General features: G+C 44.4%; 1 protein-coding gene across 1 annotated transcript in view; it reads right to left on the reverse strand.

The window, feature by feature from the left end:
- Positions 1 to 1,147: 1,147 nt before the first annotated feature.
- Positions 1,148 to 20,702, reverse strand: part of memo1 (mediator of cell motility 1) — a 39,712-nt gene continuing 20,157 nt past the window's right edge. The window contains exons 4-9 of the mRNA XM_080200085.1: positions 20,469 to 20,581; positions 15,946 to 16,057; positions 12,781 to 12,923; positions 5,577 to 5,653; positions 3,512 to 3,616; positions 1,148 to 1,820 (exon numbers count right to left, since the gene is read on the reverse strand). Coding sequence (XP_080056211.1) covers positions 1,689 to 1,820; positions 3,512 to 3,616; positions 5,577 to 5,653; positions 12,781 to 12,923; positions 15,946 to 16,057; positions 20,469 to 20,581 — 682 coding nt within the window. The 3' untranslated portion in view covers positions 1,148 to 1,688. The remainder of the gene's footprint in view (positions 1,821 to 3,511; positions 3,617 to 5,576; positions 5,654 to 12,780; positions 12,924 to 15,945; positions 16,058 to 20,468; positions 20,582 to 20,702) is intronic.

Here is a 20,702-nt window from a genome sequence, read left to right on the forward strand (position 1 = left end):
TTATTTATTAGTGTCACAAGTAGGCTTACATTAACACTGCAATGAAGTTACTGTGAAAATCCCCTAATTGCCACATCCCGGTGCCTGCTCGGGTACACCGACGGAGAATTTAGCATGGTCAACGTACCTAAACCAGCACATCTTTTGGACTGTGGGAGGAAAACCCACACAGACACAGGGAGAACGTACAGACACTGCACACACACTGACCCAAGTCGGGAAGCGAACCTGGGTTACCTGGCACTGCAAGGCAGCAGTGCTAACCACTGTGCTACCATGCTAGGTACCCAATTTCACGCACCTGACTTTAAGCCCCAGGTTGCAGCAAGATTGCAGTCAGTGTATTGTCAGATGGGTCAGGGGCTGGCCTGACGACAGATATAGGCTGGAAAGAAACCAGGGCATTTGGAATGGTTGGGTTGCAAATGTTGATGAGGTCAGAGAGAGGAAGCAGCTTCAGTTTGTGAATGTAGCAGGGAGCTCAGAGTAAGAAGTCAAACCTGGACCTACCAGCAGGACTTTGGGAGTCCAGAACCAGGGAGTTATAGTTTGAGGAGAAGGGGTAAACCTTTTGGGACTGAGGTGAGGAGAAATTTCTTCGTGCACAGAGTGGCGAACGTGTGGCATTCAGTCCCACAGAAAGTAGTTGAGCCAAAACGTTGAGATTTCAAGAAGAAATTATATATAGCTCTTGAGGCTAAAGGGATATTGGGAGGAGGCAGGATCAGGACAATGAATTTCATGATCAAAATGAATGACAACAGGCTCAAAAATCCAAATAGCCTACTCCTGCTTCTATTTTCTATGATTCTGGGAGGAGGATTAAGGCCTGCTGGCACTTTGCCAATCCCATTCTCTCCCCCCCATGCCACTAAGCTGCCCAGACCCTGGATACACAGACAATTACATACTAGAGTCAGTTGGTGCGTTTCAGTTCACAAGGCATTTTGATTCATCAGTCTGCAGCCTGTTGCACTTCACCCAGCACCAAACACAAAACGTTTCGATACATGTACAGACCCAACCTTACAGAACAGAAAGGGGACAATTAGATGGGCAGCTCAGAGTTGTGGGGGAGAATGATGGATCCACCCTGAGTAAAATTAGAAACTAGGTATAAAGTATGTGTTGTAAGTAATGAAAATAATCAAGAAAAGAATTAGACTTTAATCGTTTTTAAAAATAGATAATAAAAACACTACAGTTAGTGACAAAATTCAGATTACACATCGGATAGCAGAAAATCTAAATCATAAGACCATTTTGGTGTGTGTAGCCCTTTATTAGCAACTAAACAAAAAACCTTATACAATGTTGGCAGCCGCTGTTTGTACTGCAGCTTATATCTTGAGTAACTATGGTATGAGATTATAAATACAACCGACGTGAATATAAACGGCACACTCTCACCCACATCCTGCAGAGCTATCTGTAAGCAAGTACATGTCTTCAGTTTTTACGGGGTCAACTTATTACTACATTACGTCATCCTGTATCTCACTTCAGCTTAAAGGAGGAAACAAAAATAAAGAAAAGCACGTGTCAATCAAAACTATGAGGGACTACACCTCAAGGAAGAAAGTTCAAAAGTTCAACGTTAGATAGCTCCAAATAATGGAGGTGTGTCTTTGAGGGAAGGCTGGGACCAGGAGACTGAGGATGCAGTGGCTTTCCTGAGTAGCGACGCTTCAGTGGACCATCAGAGTACCCGCGGCATAGCTAACGGAGCTATCCTCCCAGTTTTTGCATTGACTTGATTGGGCGTAGTTCAGGAAAGAGAAAGCCATGTTCATCCCACTCTTCCTCAATTCTGCTACCGCCTGAAAGATAAACAGGAATAGCCTTTAACATTACATCAGCAAAACCTAGAAGGGGGGAAATAGAGAAAAGAGCATCTGAGCCTGTCAGCCATTCTTTGATGACTGCTGACCAATCGGGGTGAGTAACTATGGTACGAGATTATAAATACAACTGACGTGAATATAAACGCACACTCTCACGCACATCCTGCAGAGCTATCCGTCACAGCTAACTTTCAGCCCATTGGCAGAGTCTGATTTTGAGTTGAATGACAGAATCCCTACTGTGCAGCAGGAGGCCATTAGGCCCATCAAGTCTGCACCAACAATCTGACAGAGTATCTGATCTAGGCCCTCCACCATCCCCACCCTATCCCTATAACCCCATGCATTTACCATGGCTAATCTCCCTGACCTACATATCTTGGGACACTAAGGGGCAGGAGCATACCAGAATTATAGGGAGGGGATAGCTTGATCTTGGGATTGGACATAGCTCAGCACAACATTGAGGGCCGAAAGGCCTGTACTGTGCTGTAATGTTCTATGTAATCCACCTAACCTGCTCACCTTTGGACTATGGGAGGAAACTGGAGCACCCAAAGGAAACCCGTGCAGACATGGGAAGAACATGCAAACTCCACACAGATAATGACCCAAGGCTGGAATCAAACCTGGATTCCTGGCCCCTGGCGCTGGGAGGCAGCAATGCTAACCACTGTGCCACCCCATTTTATGCATGTGTCTTGTCCGAGGACTATTCACTTTTCAGATTCATGGCAGGGGGAGTCCAATTTTGAGTTGTGCTGTGGTTTTATTTTTCCTCATGTACACTTGCTTTTCTTTTTTGAATGTCAATGGGGAAAAGCAAACAGAGTGTTGTGAACCCTCAAACCCCATAAAGATTTGGAACACTTCTAATTGTCAGAAAGGAAAGGGATTCAGACAGTGAGAGCTGCAGTGTAACTCATCCATTTTTATTGTAAAGTGGCACATGACCAGTCTTTGCTGCTGCTTGCAATGATAAAGATGGCAGGTCTGATAGCAAACTTGAAGCTTAGTTTATTTATCAGTGTCACAAGTAGGTTTGCATTAACACTGCAATGAAATTATTGTGACAATCCCCTAGTTGCCACATCTGACACCTGTTCAGATACACAGAGAGAATTTAGCATGGTAATGCACCTAATCAGCACGTCTTTCAGACTATGGGAGGAAACCAGAACACCTGGAGGAAACCCACGCAGATACGGGGAGAACATGCAAACTCCTCACAGACAGTGACCCAAGCCAGGAATCGTACCCGGGTCCCTGGCACTGTGAGGCAGCAGTGTTAACCACTATGCTGCAGTTAGGAAACTGGGATAGTTAAAAGCTTTGGCCCCCTAATGACTCGCTAACTGCTTTTGAATGTGTGTACAGCTGTAAGCTACACATTCTCAGCATGTCAATATACCATATTGAGCCCCAATATATGTATTTTATTTTTAGATGAGACTTGAAATATGAAATATCAGGACTTTTCCCTGACCCAAAACACTATTTTGAATTGTTCTCCCTGTAGCACATCTATTTGACTCCCTGCTATAAATGTTGGGCATCTCTAATCCACATTACTACAATAAAGGGCAACGTTCAATAAAGGGATACATTTAACAGCAACTAGCAAAACTACATGAGAGAAACAGCATGACAGAGTCATTCCAACTTACATTGAGAAGAACCCCAATCGGATGGCGGCCACAGATAGTATTGTGGTATTTCTTTAAATAGTTGTTAAATGACACAGCGTCTAGTTGCTCTATAATATCCATACCCTGAAACAAAAGAGATTAAGTGGTAGAGCATATTTTGATCTGTTCTGCGGCTCACTGCAAATCTGTCCCATATTCAGGCTACATTATCAATCTTTGGGAACTATGTGTGAAAGGCCAGTTTGTGAGCATACATAAGCTCTATCCAAAATTCAATGATTGATGCTACCCTGACTAACAAACTAAATTCTTAAATACCAATGCCACTGCACTTCTGGCTATTTCCAGTTACACAAAATGGTCCCAGCAGAAGGAAGATAAATTGCTTTTTTATGAAAAAGTAGTCTAAGCATTCCAACTCTTAACCCATCTGCTGCTCCAACTACTGTTCTTTCCCTGTGCCATCAATCAAAGCACCCCTTGAAATTGCATGGAATGCAGTTTAATAGTTTTATTTCTTATTAGTGTCACAAGTAGGCTTACATTAACACTGCGATGAAGTTACTGTGAGAATTCCCTAGGTAGGCGGTCCAAACAATATGAAAACCTATAACATAATCATCAACATTCATTAAGGACCTGCTGAAATTAAATTGCTCATCAAAACATATAACTCCATTGATTTATAGGCATGAATGGGCTGAATGGCCGTCTGTGCTGTAGAATTCTATGATTTCCCAAAAGCGTTTCCTCCGGCTGCTTCAGTTCTGTTCAGCCAAAGCCTGGTTTCACCACCCATTGAGGCCTAAGAAAAGCTCAAGAGGTTCAGTGCGCTAAATGTACTGAACATAACACTGTTTCAGCAAATCACAGAGTAGTTACAGCACAGAAAGAGGCCATTTGGCCCACTGTGTCTGCACCAGCTCCCTGAATGAGCCTCATGCCAGTCCCCTGCCTTTTCCCTGTGACCCTGCACATTCTTTCTTTTCAGTACAATTCCCTTCTGAACATTTCAATTGAATCTACCCCCATCGAGGCTGCACCAACCACAATCCTACCTGGGCCCTATCCCCATAACCTCATGCATTTACCCTAGCTAATCCCCCTGACACTAAGGGGCAATTTAGCACAGCCAATGCACCTAACCCGCGCACCTTTGGAATGTGGGAAGAAACTGGAGCAACCAGAGGAAACCCACACAGACACAGGGAAAACATGCAAACTCGACACAGACAGTGACCCAAGCCAGGAATCGAATCCGGGTACCTGGTGCTGTGAGCCAGCAGTGCTAACCACTTTGCCACTGTGCTGCCTATTTGCTTCTAGCCAAGAAATTCTGAACAACTTGTCCAGACAGGGCAGGGACATCCAAGCAATAGGTTTTTGCATGTTCATCTGCCTTACAGATAGAAGTAATATTGGCGCAAACACAGACAACAAACCATTTTTCAGCTTCAAACAGTTACAAGGGCAAATGCATTCAGCCTTTATTAAGGTTTAGGTCAAGTTGGTCATGAAACTGGAGAACAAAACAGCCTGTGGAAATCACTTGTGTTTCACCAAGTCCACCAGGTCTTTAAGCTTGTAACAAAGATACCTGGTGGCAGGTTTGAAGGAGCTTTGATAGGATGGACATAAAGAAGACTTGAGAAGAGGCCAGAATTCAGCCCAATAAACATAAGATTGTCATTCATAATTCCAACAAAGAAATCACGAGGACTATCTTTATCCAGAGTGTGGCCAGAAGGTAGAATTTCTACCCATAAAGGCATCGAAGGGGAAGCTAGATAAACACACGAGGGAGAAAGGATTAGAACAATGTGCTTACAGAATTAGATGATAGGAGGGTGGGAGACTAGTATGGAGCGTGAACATTGCCATTGGTCAGTTGAGCCTAACGACCTATTTCTGTGCTGTACAATCTATGCTGGCTCAGCAGCAGCAGCAGAAGTGCTTTAGACATTTTGGGATGCAATTAATTGCGGGTAATCAGTTACAAATGGCAATGCTGGAACAAAACTGCACACAGGGAACACAGCAAAGGGACTCCTCCCTCAAAAAAATAACCTGTCACATGCCATACCATTTTATCCAAGTGCTGAATTGATCTATAGATCTCCCCTTGACTCTCGTCGTAATGCGTGTATCGAAATCGCTGCCCTGAAAAAGAACAAGCATCAGAAATGTGAGGCGGAGAGGTCATCCAGCAGGCTGTAAGCCCAGCAACAAACACAACACCCCTAATCACACAAGTATTCTGCAGTCGGATGGACTGAATGACCTCCTGGTGTGCACACCCATGATTTTCCCAATAGTGAGGTGGTCCTCTTGCTGCCTGAATCGCTCATCCATTTTTTAAAAATTTCATTTGTAGGACATAAGCATCGCTGGCTGGCCAGCACTTATTGCCCATCCCTAGTTGCCCCTGAAACTGAGTGGTTTGCTCGGCCATTTCAGAAGGGCAGTTGAGAGTCAACCACACTGCTGTGGCTCTGGAGTCACGTGTAGGCCAGACCAGGTAAGGACAGCAGATTTCCTTCCCTAAAGGACATTAGTGAACCAGATGGATTTTTCCAACAATGGTTTCACAGTGATCAGTAGATTCTTAATTCCAGACTTTTAAAAATTGAATTCAAATTCCACCATCTGCCATGGCAGGATTTGGACCCAGGCCCCCGGAACATTAGCTGAGCTTCTGGATTAATAGTCTAGCGATAATACCACTAGGCCATCACCTCCTTTTGTAGACGTGGCTCTTAGTAAGTCCATCATTTGCCCTGGCCTGGAATACCTGTGCGGTCGAATGGAATCAGCATTGCAAAGCCATTGAAAGGGTTAGGAAAGGGCTTGCAAAGTCACTCTTGGTCCTAATCATCAAAGTTATTCAGACGCCTAACATGACTGCGGTCTGGCAATTCTCAATAGACACGATCAAACTCTGCCATTCTTTCATGAGATTGCTGCTGTACTGCAGACTTCACCACTTATTACTCATAGACAGATCTCTCAGTGACTACCAGCCACTGGTCTCAAAACAACTGAATGAGGATGTGAAAAACAAGATTTCAGAATATTTCATCCACCTAATGAACAAATTTTAATGACTATTAAAGTCTGAACCCTGATGATGCAAGTACTCTAACGATCGATATGTTACTGCACTCTGTTATGCATTTTTATATCTTACTTGGAGTGACTGATTATAAAAACCTGCCTCAATTTGGCCCTTGGCCATGATGGATTTAATAAACCTTTGATAATAATATTATGTGCATAATGGAACTCTCTCCACTGCATCAAGCACTCCCAGGTCAGATATCAAATACAGCTCCCTCCCTAAACTGAGAGGAATGGTCTCCCCTGCTCAAGTGCAGCATTGTCCCATTCCCCACATGCCTTGTGGCTCCTTGAGACTGCGAGTTCCCGTATTGGGAACAGTTGGTTGCACGCTGTCAAGAACTGGGTTGCGACCAGCCAAATTCATTCCCGAGCATGGACTAGATTCAAACTTGGGCCCAAAAGGTAAAAAAGCCAACCGTTGATCTTTCTATCTCTCGGCTCATGCTGATGACATGCTCCTCGTGTTCACGGACCCGGCTGACTTAGAGAGGATGTGCGAGTGCCTTGCCACGTTACCTGCCGCGTCCTCTGCCAGGATCAACTGGGCCAAGTATCCAGACTCATTATCGGTCTTTGGCAGATGGACCCCCTTCTCACCCAAGAGGAGCTCAGGCCTTTCACCTGGAGCAGGACAAGCCTCCTCCTCTTGGGAATCCATCTTTGCCCAGCAGAGGAATCCTGACTGGTGGATTAGCAAGAGCTGGGGCTACAAAGATAAAATACTTTGGACAGAAAGAGGGCTCACCTGTCTGTCACTAGCAATGGAAGCTTTGTGCTGCAAACTCCAACAGCGTCTCATTATACCCTTATACTAAACGTCAGAGACAGGCAGTGAAACCATAGATGGTTTGACAGATTGTTGGGGATTGAGAATTTTAACATCTACTAATGGGATCATAGTCACCCAATTTCATGGCTCATACCAACATTTTGGTTATTACTTTCAGGTTGGAGATTAGGGAAAAGGCTGGTTAAGAAACTGATAAATAAAACCTAAAGTAAAGGCAAATCAAAGAAGCCTAGGTTCACTTAAGAAAAAACAGAAAATGCTGGAAAAACTCAGCAGGTCTGACAGCACCTGTAGGGAGGGAATATCCGCAGACACTGTCAGATCTGCCAGGTTTTTCCAGCATTTCTGTTTTCTGGTTAGATTCCAGCATCCGCAGTATTTTGCCTTTAACCGAAGTTCACTTATCCTGTGCTTATCTTACAAGGCCAGGCGTGGTATGAAAAAAAAAGCTTGAGCAAAGAATAACCCAAGTCCAAGCTTGCAACGGAGCCAGGAAGTCTGTCCATGTCTGAACAAAATATTTAAATTATTTATGTCATTCCCAGATGAAAAGAAGCTAGAGAGAATTTGTAAACATGGGTGTTTTGTAATGGACCCAGTGAATCCAGAGAGTGGGCAATCACTTGGAATACCGTGTATAGTTCTGGTCACTCGATTACAGAAAGGATAGTATTAAACTGGAAAGAGTGTAGAAAAGATTTATTAGGATGCTACCAGGACTTGATGGTTTGAGTTATAAGGAGAGGCTGGATAGACTGGGACTTTTTCCCCTGGAGCGCTGGAGGTTAAGGGGGTGATCTTATAGAGGTCTATAAAATAAAGAGGGTCATAGATCAGCGAGACAGTCATAATCTTTTCCCAGAGATAGGGAAGACTAAAACTAGAGGGCATAGATTTACAGTGAGAGGGTAGGGGCAATTTTTCACACAGTGGGTGGTGAGTATCTGAAACGAGCTGTCAGAGGCAGTAGTAGAGGCAGGTACAATTTTGTCTTTTAAAAAGCACTTAGACAGTTCCATAGGTAAGATAGGTATACAGGGATATGGGCCAAATGTAGGCAATTCGGACTAGCCTAATGGTTTAAAAAAATAAAGGTGGCAAGGACAGGTTGGGTCAAAGGGCCTGTTTCCATCCTCTAAACCTCTATGGCTCTACAGATATAAATAATTCATGTGGGTTACAGTATCAAAGAGTTGTGTTGAAGGTAATATAGTCGATTTACATTTGTGTTTAGGATCTCCCAAAGCACTTCATATTGTCATGGAGAATGGCTGTGGAGGTTAGAAAATTGTTATGTTTAGTTTAGCTGGGCTTTTCTCACTGAAGGCACTTGTAGGTTTGGTCTTGTGTAGGTTGCAGCTCACCAAGCCAAGGAAATAAAAGGAGATAAATGTGAGTTAGGCCTGCACCTTAAGCAGGGATAAATCGATCACCACATTGAATTGGGTGGGAGCTCGAGTTCAGCTTGGAGACTTGGGGTTCATGTGAGGCGAAACAAGCTGGAAGATTTGCCTAGCTTAAAGCTAGAGGAAGACATCTACAACAGTTGTCACAGTGAAAGGCAGTTAGGCTTGTGACAGCTAGCTGTCAGTCAACTTGGAACAAGAAATAGAAAGCATTTGCCAGGAGCTGGGAATCAGCTGTATGACCAGCAGAGACTGTGGGAGCACAGAGAACCATTAGGAATGACAATCCTTACAGTACAGGAGGAGGCCATTTGGCCCATCGAGTCTGCACTGATGACAATCCCATGCAGGTCCTATCCCCTTAACCCCATGTATTTACCCTCCTAATACCAAGGGACAGTTTAGCATGACCAATCAACCTAACCTGCACATTTTTAGACTGTGGGAGGAAACTGGAGCACCCAGAGGAAACCCACGCAGACACGGGGAGAATGTGTAAACTCCACCCCCGGCCGGAATTGAACCTGGGTCCTTGGCGCTGTGAGGTGGCAGTGCTAACCACTGTGCTGTTCCTGATATTTAAATCACTGTGCAAGAAGGCAGTGAGGCCCATTGAACTAAAGAGCACAGAGTCATGGAAGAAAATTGGAGGACCATTCAAAAGCTGGTGGAAGGACCCCTGTTAAATTTTAGACCTTTGAGAACAGTTAGAACATTAGACTAAAATCATGAATAGGTCACTGAGACAGTGGGACGGCGGCGCGGGCTCGTTGGGCCGAAGGGCCTGTTTCCCGTGCTGTGTTGTTCTTTGTATTAAGAAGAAATCAAAGTGACTTCCACAGGGCATGGGCTGGTTCCAGGAAAACTGAATGAACCTCAGGATTTCATAAGACAAGGAAAAACTTGAGAGCGTGTGTGTGTTGGGGAGCAGGTGGGGATTGCGTGTGTCCAAGGGGGTTTGAGTAAATTGACTTCATAGCATACATATTTATGAACCATCATGTGATGCTAATCGCTCAAGTTTATTTTTCAGTTTTGTTATTAGAGTCATAAATAAGCTAACATTAACACTGCAATGAAACGACTGTGAAATTCCTCTATCGCCACACTCCAGCGCCTGTTCGGGTACAGTGAGGGAGAATGGCCAATGCACCTAACCAGCATGTCATTCGAACCGTGGGAGGAAATTGGAGCACCCAGAGGAAACCCACGCAGTAACAGGGAGAATATGCAGACTCCGCACAAACAGTGACCCAAGCCACCACTGTGTTGCCACTTGCTTACTTTAATTTTCTTATTATATACACACAATAAAGATTGTCTTCATAAAAAAACGTAAAATTTAGTGGCATAGTTCTGTCAGTCAATTACTGGGTGTTGGGACACCTCGATATAGGTTACCGCTCCCTACAGGAGAACCAAGATAGGATACGGAACATTGTTAAAGAATTAGAACATAAGAACATAAGAAATAGGAGCAGGAGTAGGCCATCCAGCCCTTCGAGCCTGCCCCGCCATTCAATAAGATCATGGCTGATCTGTTGCTGCTCAGTTCCACTTTCCGGCCCTCTCCCCATAACCCTTAATCCCCTCTCCTATCAAAAACCCATCAACCCGCGTCTTAAAAATATTTAGCGAGGCAGCCTCCACCACTTCAACGGGCAGAGAATTCCAGAGATTCACCACCCTGAGTGAAGAAGTTCCTCCTCAACTCCGTTCTAAACCGCCCCCCTTTTATCTTGAGGCTGTGCCCCCTAGTCCTACTGTCTTTTTTGAGCAGGAAGAGTGTTTCCACCTCTATCCTATCCATCCCATTCATCATCTTATACGTCTCAATGAGATCTCCCCTCATTCTTCTAAACTCTAACGAGTACAAGCCCAGTTTATTCAGCCTCTCCTCATAGCTCAACCCCCTCAACTCCGGTATCAGCCTAGTAAACCTCCTCTGCACTCCCTCCAAGGCCAAAATATCTTTGCGTAGGTGCGGCGCCCAAAACTGCACACAGTACTCCAGCTGCGGCCTCACCAATGCCCTATACAGCTGCAGCAAGACCTCCCTACTTTTATATTCAATCCCCCTCGCTATGAAGGCCAGCATCCCATTCGCCTTCCTGACCGCCTGCTGCACCTGCAAGCTGGGTTTTTGCGACTCATGCACAAGGACCCCGAGGTCCCTCTGCACCGTCGCCTGCTGCAGTTTTTCGCCCCGTAAGTAATAGTCCTTCCTACCATTCTTCCTACCAAAGTGGACCACCTCACACTTGCCAACATTAAATTCCATTTGCCATTTCCTGGCCCATTCGCCCAGCCTATCTAGATCCTTCTGTAGACTCTCCACACCCTCCGCACAATTTGCCGTTCCCCCAATCTTGGTGTCATCAGCAAATTTCGACACTCTACACTCGGTTCCCTCCTCCAGATCATCTATATAAATGGTAAAAAGCTGAGGCCCCAGCACCGACCCCTGGGGCACTCCACTAGTCACCATCCGCCAATCCGAATAGCACCCGTTGACCCCCACTCTCTGCCTCCTATTTGACAACCAATCCTCTATCCACGCTAACACCCTACCCCCAACTCCATGTCCCTCGACCTTCTGCAATAACCTCTTGTGAGGCACTTTGTCAAACGCCTTCTGAAAATCTAGAAAGACCACATCCACCGGCTCTCCTCTATCCACTGCCCTAGACACATCCTCATAGAACTCCAGTAAATTTGTCAGACACGACTTCCCTTTAATGAAACCGTGCTGCGTCTGCTCTATCAAGCAATTCCCTTCAAGATGCCTCGCAATTTCCTCCTTAATGACAGATTCTAACATTTTACCTACCACAGACGTTAAACTAACCGGCCTATAATTCCCCGCCTTTTGCCTGGCACCCTTCTTAAACAACGGCGTAACATTAGCCGTTTTCCAATCATCCGGCACTTCCCCGGAATCCAGCGACGTTTGGAAAATAACCACCAAGGCATCCACTATCACCTCCGCCATTTCTTTCAGAACCCTCGGATGCATTCCATCCGGTCCTGGGGACTTGTCCACAATCAGCCCCTCCAGTCTGTCGAGCACCGCTTCTCTAGTAACAGTAATGTCATTAAGACCCTCCAGTCCTATTCAGAATGTCTCTTCACAAAGATAGTAAAACGCCCTCAACATTTCTATACAGCACAGACGAAAATAAACAAAATACTTTTTCCATACACAAGGTACATTTCTTTTGCAGAACTATAATACTGACCCAGTTGTTACTGTATTTTCGACATATATTCAAAGTAAAAGTTTATTTATTTATTAGTCACAAGTAAGGCTTACATTAACACTGCAATGAAGTTAGTGAAATTCCCCTAGTCGCCACATTCCAGTGCCCGTTCAGGTCAATGCACCGAACCAGCACATCTTTCAGACTGTGGGAGGAAACCGGAGCATCCGGAGGAAATCCACGCAGACACGGGGAGAACTTCACACAGATCGTGACCCAAGCTGGGAAATGAACCCTGATCCCTGGCATGGTGAGGCAGCAGTGCTAACCACTGTGCCATCATGCTGCCCACTTATTGATTTATTATTGGCTAAAACACCATATAATGTTTCCATGTGAATGAGTAGGTGGGATGTGGTAATGCTTTATTTCTATCTGAAGTGTTCTTCAACAACAGTGCCACACATTTCATACTGAAGGCTAAACATTAATAATATATTATCTATATATGTAAACAGCAATATGGAGTGGTAGCATGAAGTTTCTGGAATCTATTTGCACTTGGTATCAAAATTGAGCCCTGTCTCTCTCAGGCCCCAATTCCTGGACTCAAGAATCTTTACGCATTTACCTTCTTAATGGATTTGGTTCCTGTGCTTTAAAAGAGGATTGCATAAATAGGAAAGCACAATATTTAACAGAATTATACAAAGGTGGCAGCCTTTCTCAGATCCCCTACCACAGCACATCGTGATTTAAATTGGTACGTACCCCAGTGACAGAAATCTGACGAAATCACAAAGAGGTTTAGAGGATCCGCTAGGTATTTACTGAAGAGTTCCCCATACATCTGCTCTTTAGAATCGCTCAGGGCTCCAACCAAGACAGGAACAATGGTTAACTCATCTTTTTGGCTGGTTAAAAAAAAAACAAGTCAATTCAAAAAAAAGTGAAAGGAAACAATTATTAGGAGGGAAAAAAATATCTTAACATTTTAAAAAAGGAGTCTAAACTGTCCGCGGATTACTCTCCCGCACCTGTCTTTCACCAGCCATGGCTCATTTATTAGCACTTGAGTCAGGTGGTGGTACATTCAAATTCCATGCCAGGGACTTGAGTGCATAATATAGTTGGGAAAGTTGGACAGTCTGAGGTGCTGTCTAGTTGCAAAACATTAAACTGAGGCCCCATCAGCCCTCTCAAGTTGGTGTCAAAGATTCCAAAGAACATAGTTCTAAAAGCAGGGGAGCTTATTCTGCCGCGCTGGTCAAAATTTATATAAATAGTTGCTTGGTAGTTCAGAAGCTGAATATTGCTGCAAAAAGACATGTTGTCAAAGCTTTGCATCTTGCACCCATCAGGCTAGATACAAGAATGCCAAATTTCAAAGGGTGCAACAATTTATATTGCACAAAAAAAGGGTGATGATTGGTGGGCATGTCCACTCTTGATTGGCTCGACAGCATGCCTCTTTTGTCTCCATGCTGTAGCTGAAGGCTACAAAAGTTGATTGGACAATCCATGACACATGCTACTGTGATCAAGGAAGTGCCATGGGCTAACATCCTAAAGGCCCGAACTGAACGAGAGAGTCATGTTCGACTATCTATGGAGACAGAGGTGTGTGGAAGAGTTTCTCCTTGAGAGATTAAAGGAATACGATAGGGCTTATTTCCTGTGGAAGAAATGAATGGAGGGGGAAAAAGGACCTTTTCTAATCGTGCACCACATTTCTTCCATTTTTCATCACATCCTTTGATAGTCTCACCCATTGTCCACAGCTGCATTCACAGGTAGATGAATAAAAGGGACCCATTTTTACACTATAATCCCAAATTCCATCCCCAGTATTGACACCAAAATGGTCATCGCTGTGCCTGTACAGAACATTTTAATCGTAGACCCATAAGATATAGGAGCAGCATAGGCCATTTGGCCCACCGAATTGGCTCTGATATTCGATCGTGGCTGATATATTTCTCAGTTCCATTCTCCCGCCTTTGCCCCATAACCTTTGATCCCCTTAGCAATCAAGAACCTATGTCTATCTTAAATATTTTCAATGACCTGGGGTGGAATTTTCCAGCCATGCTCGCCCCAAGATCAGAAAATCCTGCCCGTGATCAACAGACCACTACATAGTCCTGTCCCGCCTGCTAAGATTCCCATGATGGAACAGTTAGAAAGATTCCGTCACTGGCCTCCACAGCCTTCCAAAGGTTTATCATCCACTGGCTGAAGAAATTGCTCTTCATCTCTGTACTAAACCATCATCCCTGTACTTTGAAGTTGTGCCCTTGGATCCTAGTCTCGCATAGAATCCCTACAGCGCCGAAGGAGGCCATTCAGCCTCTCGAATCTGCATCGACAACAATCCCATTCAGGTCCTATCCCCATAACCTCTCATATCTACCCCGCTAATCCCTCTAACCTACACATCCCAGAACACTAAAGGGGCAATTCAGCATGGCCAATCAACCTAACTGGCACATCTTTGGACCATGGGAGGAAACCAGAGCACCTGGAGGAAACCCATGCAGACACCACGCAGACAGTGACCCAAGCTGGGAATCAAACCCAGGTCCCTGGAGCTGTGAGGCAGCAGTACTAACCACTGTGCCATCGTGCCTCTCCTACTAATGGGGACATCTTCCTCACGTCTACTCTATCCAGACCTTTCACACCCACGTACTTCTGGAGAATATCCAAAGCCTCAATTTTCTATGCTGTGCAGTTGCTAGTTTGAAAAGCTGGTAATTTAGTGGAAGGTCTGGTCTGACAACGTGAACATAAAATCTGCTACATTTCAAACAGGGAGGAAGATTCAAGTCCTCGAAAAATAAACGTCAAGAGCACTTGGATCACAGCTGTACACTCTCCAGTTTAACAAACGCTGAATGTTCATGTGACTTGACTGAAGCAAATGTTTCAAAGGGAATTTCGTAGCAGGACATCAGAACAATGTGCTGACCTATCACCCCACTGTTTTAGCACAAATCGTGTTTATTATTGCAAGTGCTAATAAAATACTGCTTGCTCCAAGTCAGCAAGCTCCAGTTGGCTTAAACTGTTAAAAAGGTCAGTCCGATTGGACATACTAAATTCTCAAGACTCAACCAGCATTTGCAGCTGCTCTGTAAAAGAAGTATTAGTGCCAGCTCAAAGCTCTTCGGGATTTGATGACTGCAAAATCACAGGATGCTGCGAGGAAAGGAAACACTTACTTCCGGTTTATCGCCTTCCAAAACAGTCCCGGTTTTCAGTTCATCATTTGAAAGGCCAGAAGTGGAGTTTAGAAGCATGACAGGTGATATAACTGAAACATATTAGAGCTGTAGTAGGCTTGACAAGGTGGATGCTGAGCGGATGTTCCCCCTTTACGAGGGCAACTGGAAATAGGGGCACAGCTTAAAGATAAGTGGTCTCCCATTTAAGACAGAGATGAGGAGAGTTTGTTTCTATGAGTGAGGGGGCAGTGGGGGCATGGTCATGGTACATATTTTTCAGACTGAATTAGGCAGCATCTCGATTGACAAGGGACTGAAAGGATATAGGGGGTAGACAGATAAGTGGAGTTGAGGCCACAATCAGATCGGCATTGAGGAGATTGGGCTTTTGCCAGACGGGTTTTCACACAGCAGTGGTGGTCAGGAGAGATTAAGAAATGCAGGGACCAGGCCAGGAGCAGGAAATTACTGACTTATTGAAGCAAGATATAAAGTAAGTGCAGTCTAACTTTACATAGAGTCGTGTAGTACACCAAACATGCACAAGATGATGCTGAGTTATCCATTCAGCTCTGCAGCAAAGTGACACATTATCTGTGCAACATCTCATCTCCCAGCTAATAACATTTCAACCAATGGGTACACAAGAACAAGGTTTCAGACTTGGTTTACTTTACATATCTTGGCGTACAGCAGTTGGGTGACTTACCTCTCCATGGTTTTAGCTGTGTAAGGCAGGTGCATTTCAATACTATGTTCATCTTCGTCTATCTGAATAGTCATCCGTTCAAACATTCCCGTCTTCCACAGCTCTCCATAAACTAATGGTTACAAAAGAGAGAAAAAAAACAGATTCACAAGGCGCCTCCAACCTCGACATGATTTCATCGGCACGTTCCTTGGCGCTCATTTGAGGACAGCCGAACCACAATATTACCCAATTAAATTTACCAGCATCTGCAGCCCAAGATCCCCAAGAACGGTTGTGTAACAACGGACAGGGTATTTGTTTCTGGTTCATTTGGACAGTGACAAATTTCTCCACATCTCCCTCTGCCAGGCACACACAGGAGAATAAAACAGCTCTATCAGAAGATTACAATCTGTTATCCTCTCTGGCACACGACTTAATTGAGCTGAAAACGATCTTGAGGAGCCAAAGATTCAAGTGCATGTGCTGTGCAATGACTAAGGCATTCTTCAATTAAGCTCTCTCTGTGGCTGTGCTAGTTTTCACACAGGGAACCATGCTCTCTGTGACCTACTAATGCCTTGTTACAGCGTGGCTGAGTGACATTGCCTATCAGCATAAGCAAGTGTTTTACTAATATCAGGGCTGCCACAGAGAGAGACACCAAGGCATAAGGGGTTGATTACCCAGTGCTGACAGACAGAAACCCTACTGACTTATTCCAAACCTTTCCATTATTAAAATTTTAAGATTTAGCTTGATATGGCTTGCAAATTTCCCTTGGTCAAATGATACCTGTGACAGTCCAGCAGAATACTTCTAAGCAGTTGAAAAGTCAGTATTTTGTCTGGTATTTCTCCTTCAGCGTACCTGAATGGGTGTCAGAGTGTGGCAACAAGGGGATTTTCATAGTATCTTAAACATAGAAACCCTACAGTACAGAAGGAGGCCATTCAGCCCATCGAGTCTGCACTGACAACAATCCCACCCAGACCCTAGCCCCGTAACCCCACATATTTACCCTGCTGATCCCTCTAACCTATGCATCCTGGGAAACTAAGGAGCAATTTAGCATGGCCAATCAACCTAACCCACACATCCTTAGACTGTGGGAGGAAACAGGAGCACCTGGAGGAAACCCACGCAGACACCGGGAGAACGTTCAGGCTCTGCACAAACTGTGGCCCAAGCCGGGAATTGAACCCAGGTCCCTGGAACTGTGAAGCAGCAGAGCCAATCACAGTGTCACCATGCCACCTCAGCCTTCATTGCAGTCTAATGTAAGCATACCTGTGACTAATAAATAAACCTTAAATCTCATTTCAGTGCTCATCCTGGTATTCCGATTCAGGATTTATCCACCATTGAGGCAACAGAGCCATTAAGCACCGTTTTCCTAAACTTCCAGATTCATGCAGGACGGAGAAGTGAGTCAGTGCAATTTGGACTGAGCTGCCTGAGCTTTATTGGGCCCAGTCTCAGGTGACCCTGAGCCAGGATCAGTGAATGTTTACAGACAAGTGGCTGGATAAATTAACAACTTGAGCATGGACATTTTCACAAATGACACAAACAATTAATTCCGTTTGATAAAGAATAAAGGTTTTGAATTCCTAACCCTTGATGAGTAAATGAGGATAAAGGGTTTGCCTGCATTTAACTACCTTCCTCTTCAAAAACATGCCTCGTGTAGGTGTGAGAGTCTCACAGGCCCTGTGGAGTTTAGATGGAAAGTGCTGGTCTGGTTTACTCCATTACTACCTACAGGGGAGTAGGAGTTCCCAATTCATTTACCTCAGTCCCTGACCAGAGAAATAAGTGCCGACTGTATCACCAACACTGCAGCTCCCAATGGGAATTGGCAAGGTTCAGAACAAGTGACCAGTCAAGCAATGGGGCCCCACTGCTCCCACAGAATTTAATATCACACCCTAAGGAAGTGTATCAGGATGGGGTGAGCACTTAGTCCCCTTTTCCTAAAAGGCAGGCAGTCTTTAAAGTAAAAATTTATTTATTAGTGTCACAAGTAAGTTTACATTAACACTGCAATTAAATTACTATGAAAACCCCCTAGTCATCATAGTCTGGTGCCTGTTCGGGTACACTGAGGGAGAATTTAGCATGGCCAATGCGCCTAACCAACACTTCTTTCAGAATGTGGGAGGAAACCGAAGCACCTGGAGGAAACCCACGCAGACACGGGGAGAATGTGCAAATTCCACACACAGAGTGACCCAAACTAGGAATTGAACCTGGATCCCTGGCACTGTGAGGCAGCAATGCTAACCACTGTGCTACAGTGCCGCCCTAAGGTCTAGAGGAGGAAAAAGAGACAAGCAGCAGGTTGTAAAGAAACAGAAGACAGGGATTTAAAATCTGCAACAAAATAAAGTTGCAGACCAGTTTAAACAAATAAGTTACAAAAATCACAGAATCCCTACAGTGCAGAAGGAGGCAATTCGGCCCATCAAGCTTGCATTGACAATAATCCCACCCAGGCCCTATCCCCGTAACCCCATGTATTTACCCTGCTAATCCCACTGACAATAAGGGGCAATTTAGCATCTTTAGAGTGGAGGAGGAAACTGGAGCACCCGGAGAAAACCCACGCAGACATTGGGCGTACATGCAAACTCCACACAGTCACCTGAGGTTGGAATTGAACCCAGATTGTGAGGCAGCAGTGCTAACCACTGTGCTGTACCACTCCTGGCTGGTCTCCCAAATTCTGCCCTCCATAAACCTGAGGTCCTCCAAAACTCTGCTGCCTGTGTTTTAACTCGCATCAACTCATTCCTCTATCACTGCTCACTGACCAAAACTGGCTCCTGGCCAAGCAACACCTTGATTTAAAAATCACACCCTTGTTTTCAACTCCTCTATTGCCTCTTTTTGTGTTCTAACTTCTGTGTATATCTACATTATTGCCAATTTGGTTCCACTTCCTCCTCCAGAAAATAGGTCAGATTTAGAATTCTGAAAACGTTCGTGGAATGTATATATAGTGTATGCACTTGTAGGCAAGACCAGGACTTGGTCATTCATAAAGAATAGTCACTTATAAATCTAACAGGAAATTCAGGGGAAACAAACCCCCCTCACCCCAGTCTGGTTAGAATAGAATAGAATCCCTACAGTGCGGAAGGAGGCCATTTGGCTCATCAAGTCTGCACCAGCTACAATCCACCCCAGGCCCTATGCCCGTAACCCCACGTATTTACCCTGCTAATTCTTCTAGCACTAAGGGTCAATTTAGCACAGCCAATCAACCTAAGTCTTTGCACTGTGGGAGGAAACCAGAGCACCCGGAGGATATGGAATCCACTACCATTAGGAAACTAACACAATGTGTTTAGCTGGATTAACACACGAGGAATAAACAAACAGAAAGTTATGCCAATAGGATTATACAAAGGTGGGTGGAAAATGACCTCTGTCTCTATAAAAATTACGTAATATATAACCCAAGATAGACCATAGGATACAAGACATAGGAGCAGAAGTGGGCCATTCGGCCCCGAGTCTGCGCTGCCATTCGATCATGGCTGATATGTTTCTCAACCCCATTCTTCCGCTTTTTCCCTGTAACCTTTGATCCCCTTACTAATCAAGAACATGTGCATCTCTGTCTTAAAGGAATTGAATGATCTGGCCCCCTCAGCCTTCTGTGGCAACAAATTCCACAGATTCACCACTCTCTAGCTGAAGAAATTCCTCCTCATCACGGTTCCAGAGGGCCATCCCTTTATTGAGGCTGTGCCCTCAGATCCTAGTCTCTATTACTGATAGAAACATCTTCCCCACATCCACTCTATCCAGGACTTTCATTGAAATTGAGTTGATTATTCAGTGAGTTGCTACCTACCATGTCCTGTGAAACAATGCTCCCAAATCACAACACTAAGCTTACTTTCATTAAGAGTACAAGAACTGCTGTTTTACTTTGTCAAAATGTACCATGTCACATTTACAGATATTGAATTCTACTTGTCCCTTCCCAGCTCAGTTCCCCACCTTATCAATGTCCCACTGCAACTTTCTTTGGTCTTCTAAAGAACCAACTGCACGCAACATTTAGCTGTAAACTTCAACACCATTAACTCTCAACCCACATCCAAAACATTGGTATACGCAGTGAACATGCAGGTCCTCAGGAAACTCTGTGGGACAGGCAGTACTAGCTGTTCTGAACATTTGCCCTTTGTTCCCAGTCTTTGTTTTGTGCTTTCAAACCAATTTTTAACACAGTTTGGAATTCTTTTGCCTAATTTCATACTCTGTTGGCCTCCTCTAATAACCTCCAATGTGGCAACTGGTCAAGGAGCTTCCTAAAAGCCACGCATACCACAACCACTGCATTTCCCCCTCTACAACGCCTGTGATTTTCTCAAGGTGGGCAGGACAGCTGTACAATAAACATGAAGAGAGTTCCAACTCCTGCTTTAGTGATTTTGACACAAGTTGTTCCACATATGTTAAGAAAACCAACATAATGCTTTGCTTTTTTTTATCAATAGCATAATGCAAGTATTGACACTTACTCTTTTGATCGATGCGTAGATCATACAAAGGCGTTCTATAAATATCTGCAGTGGATAGAGCACAGCGAGAAAGAGGCGCATGGTGTGATGGTCCCAAGATAAAAACTCTGCGTCTGTGATGAAATTAAATTGATTGATAAATCTGACTGGTCACTTTTGCCTCTAATTTAACAGAATGATTACAAAATATCTGAAATGAGAACCCATCAGTGCGTCAAGATCAGCAACAGCTCA

Source organism: Carcharhinus amblyrhynchos, chromosome 12 (genome assembly GCF_965287045.1).
Source record: "Carcharhinus amblyrhynchos chromosome 12, sCarAmb.v2.hapA, whole genome shotgun sequence".
Lineage (NCBI taxonomy): Eukaryota > Metazoa > Chordata > Chondrichthyes > Carcharhiniformes > Carcharhinidae > Carcharhinus > Carcharhinus amblyrhynchos.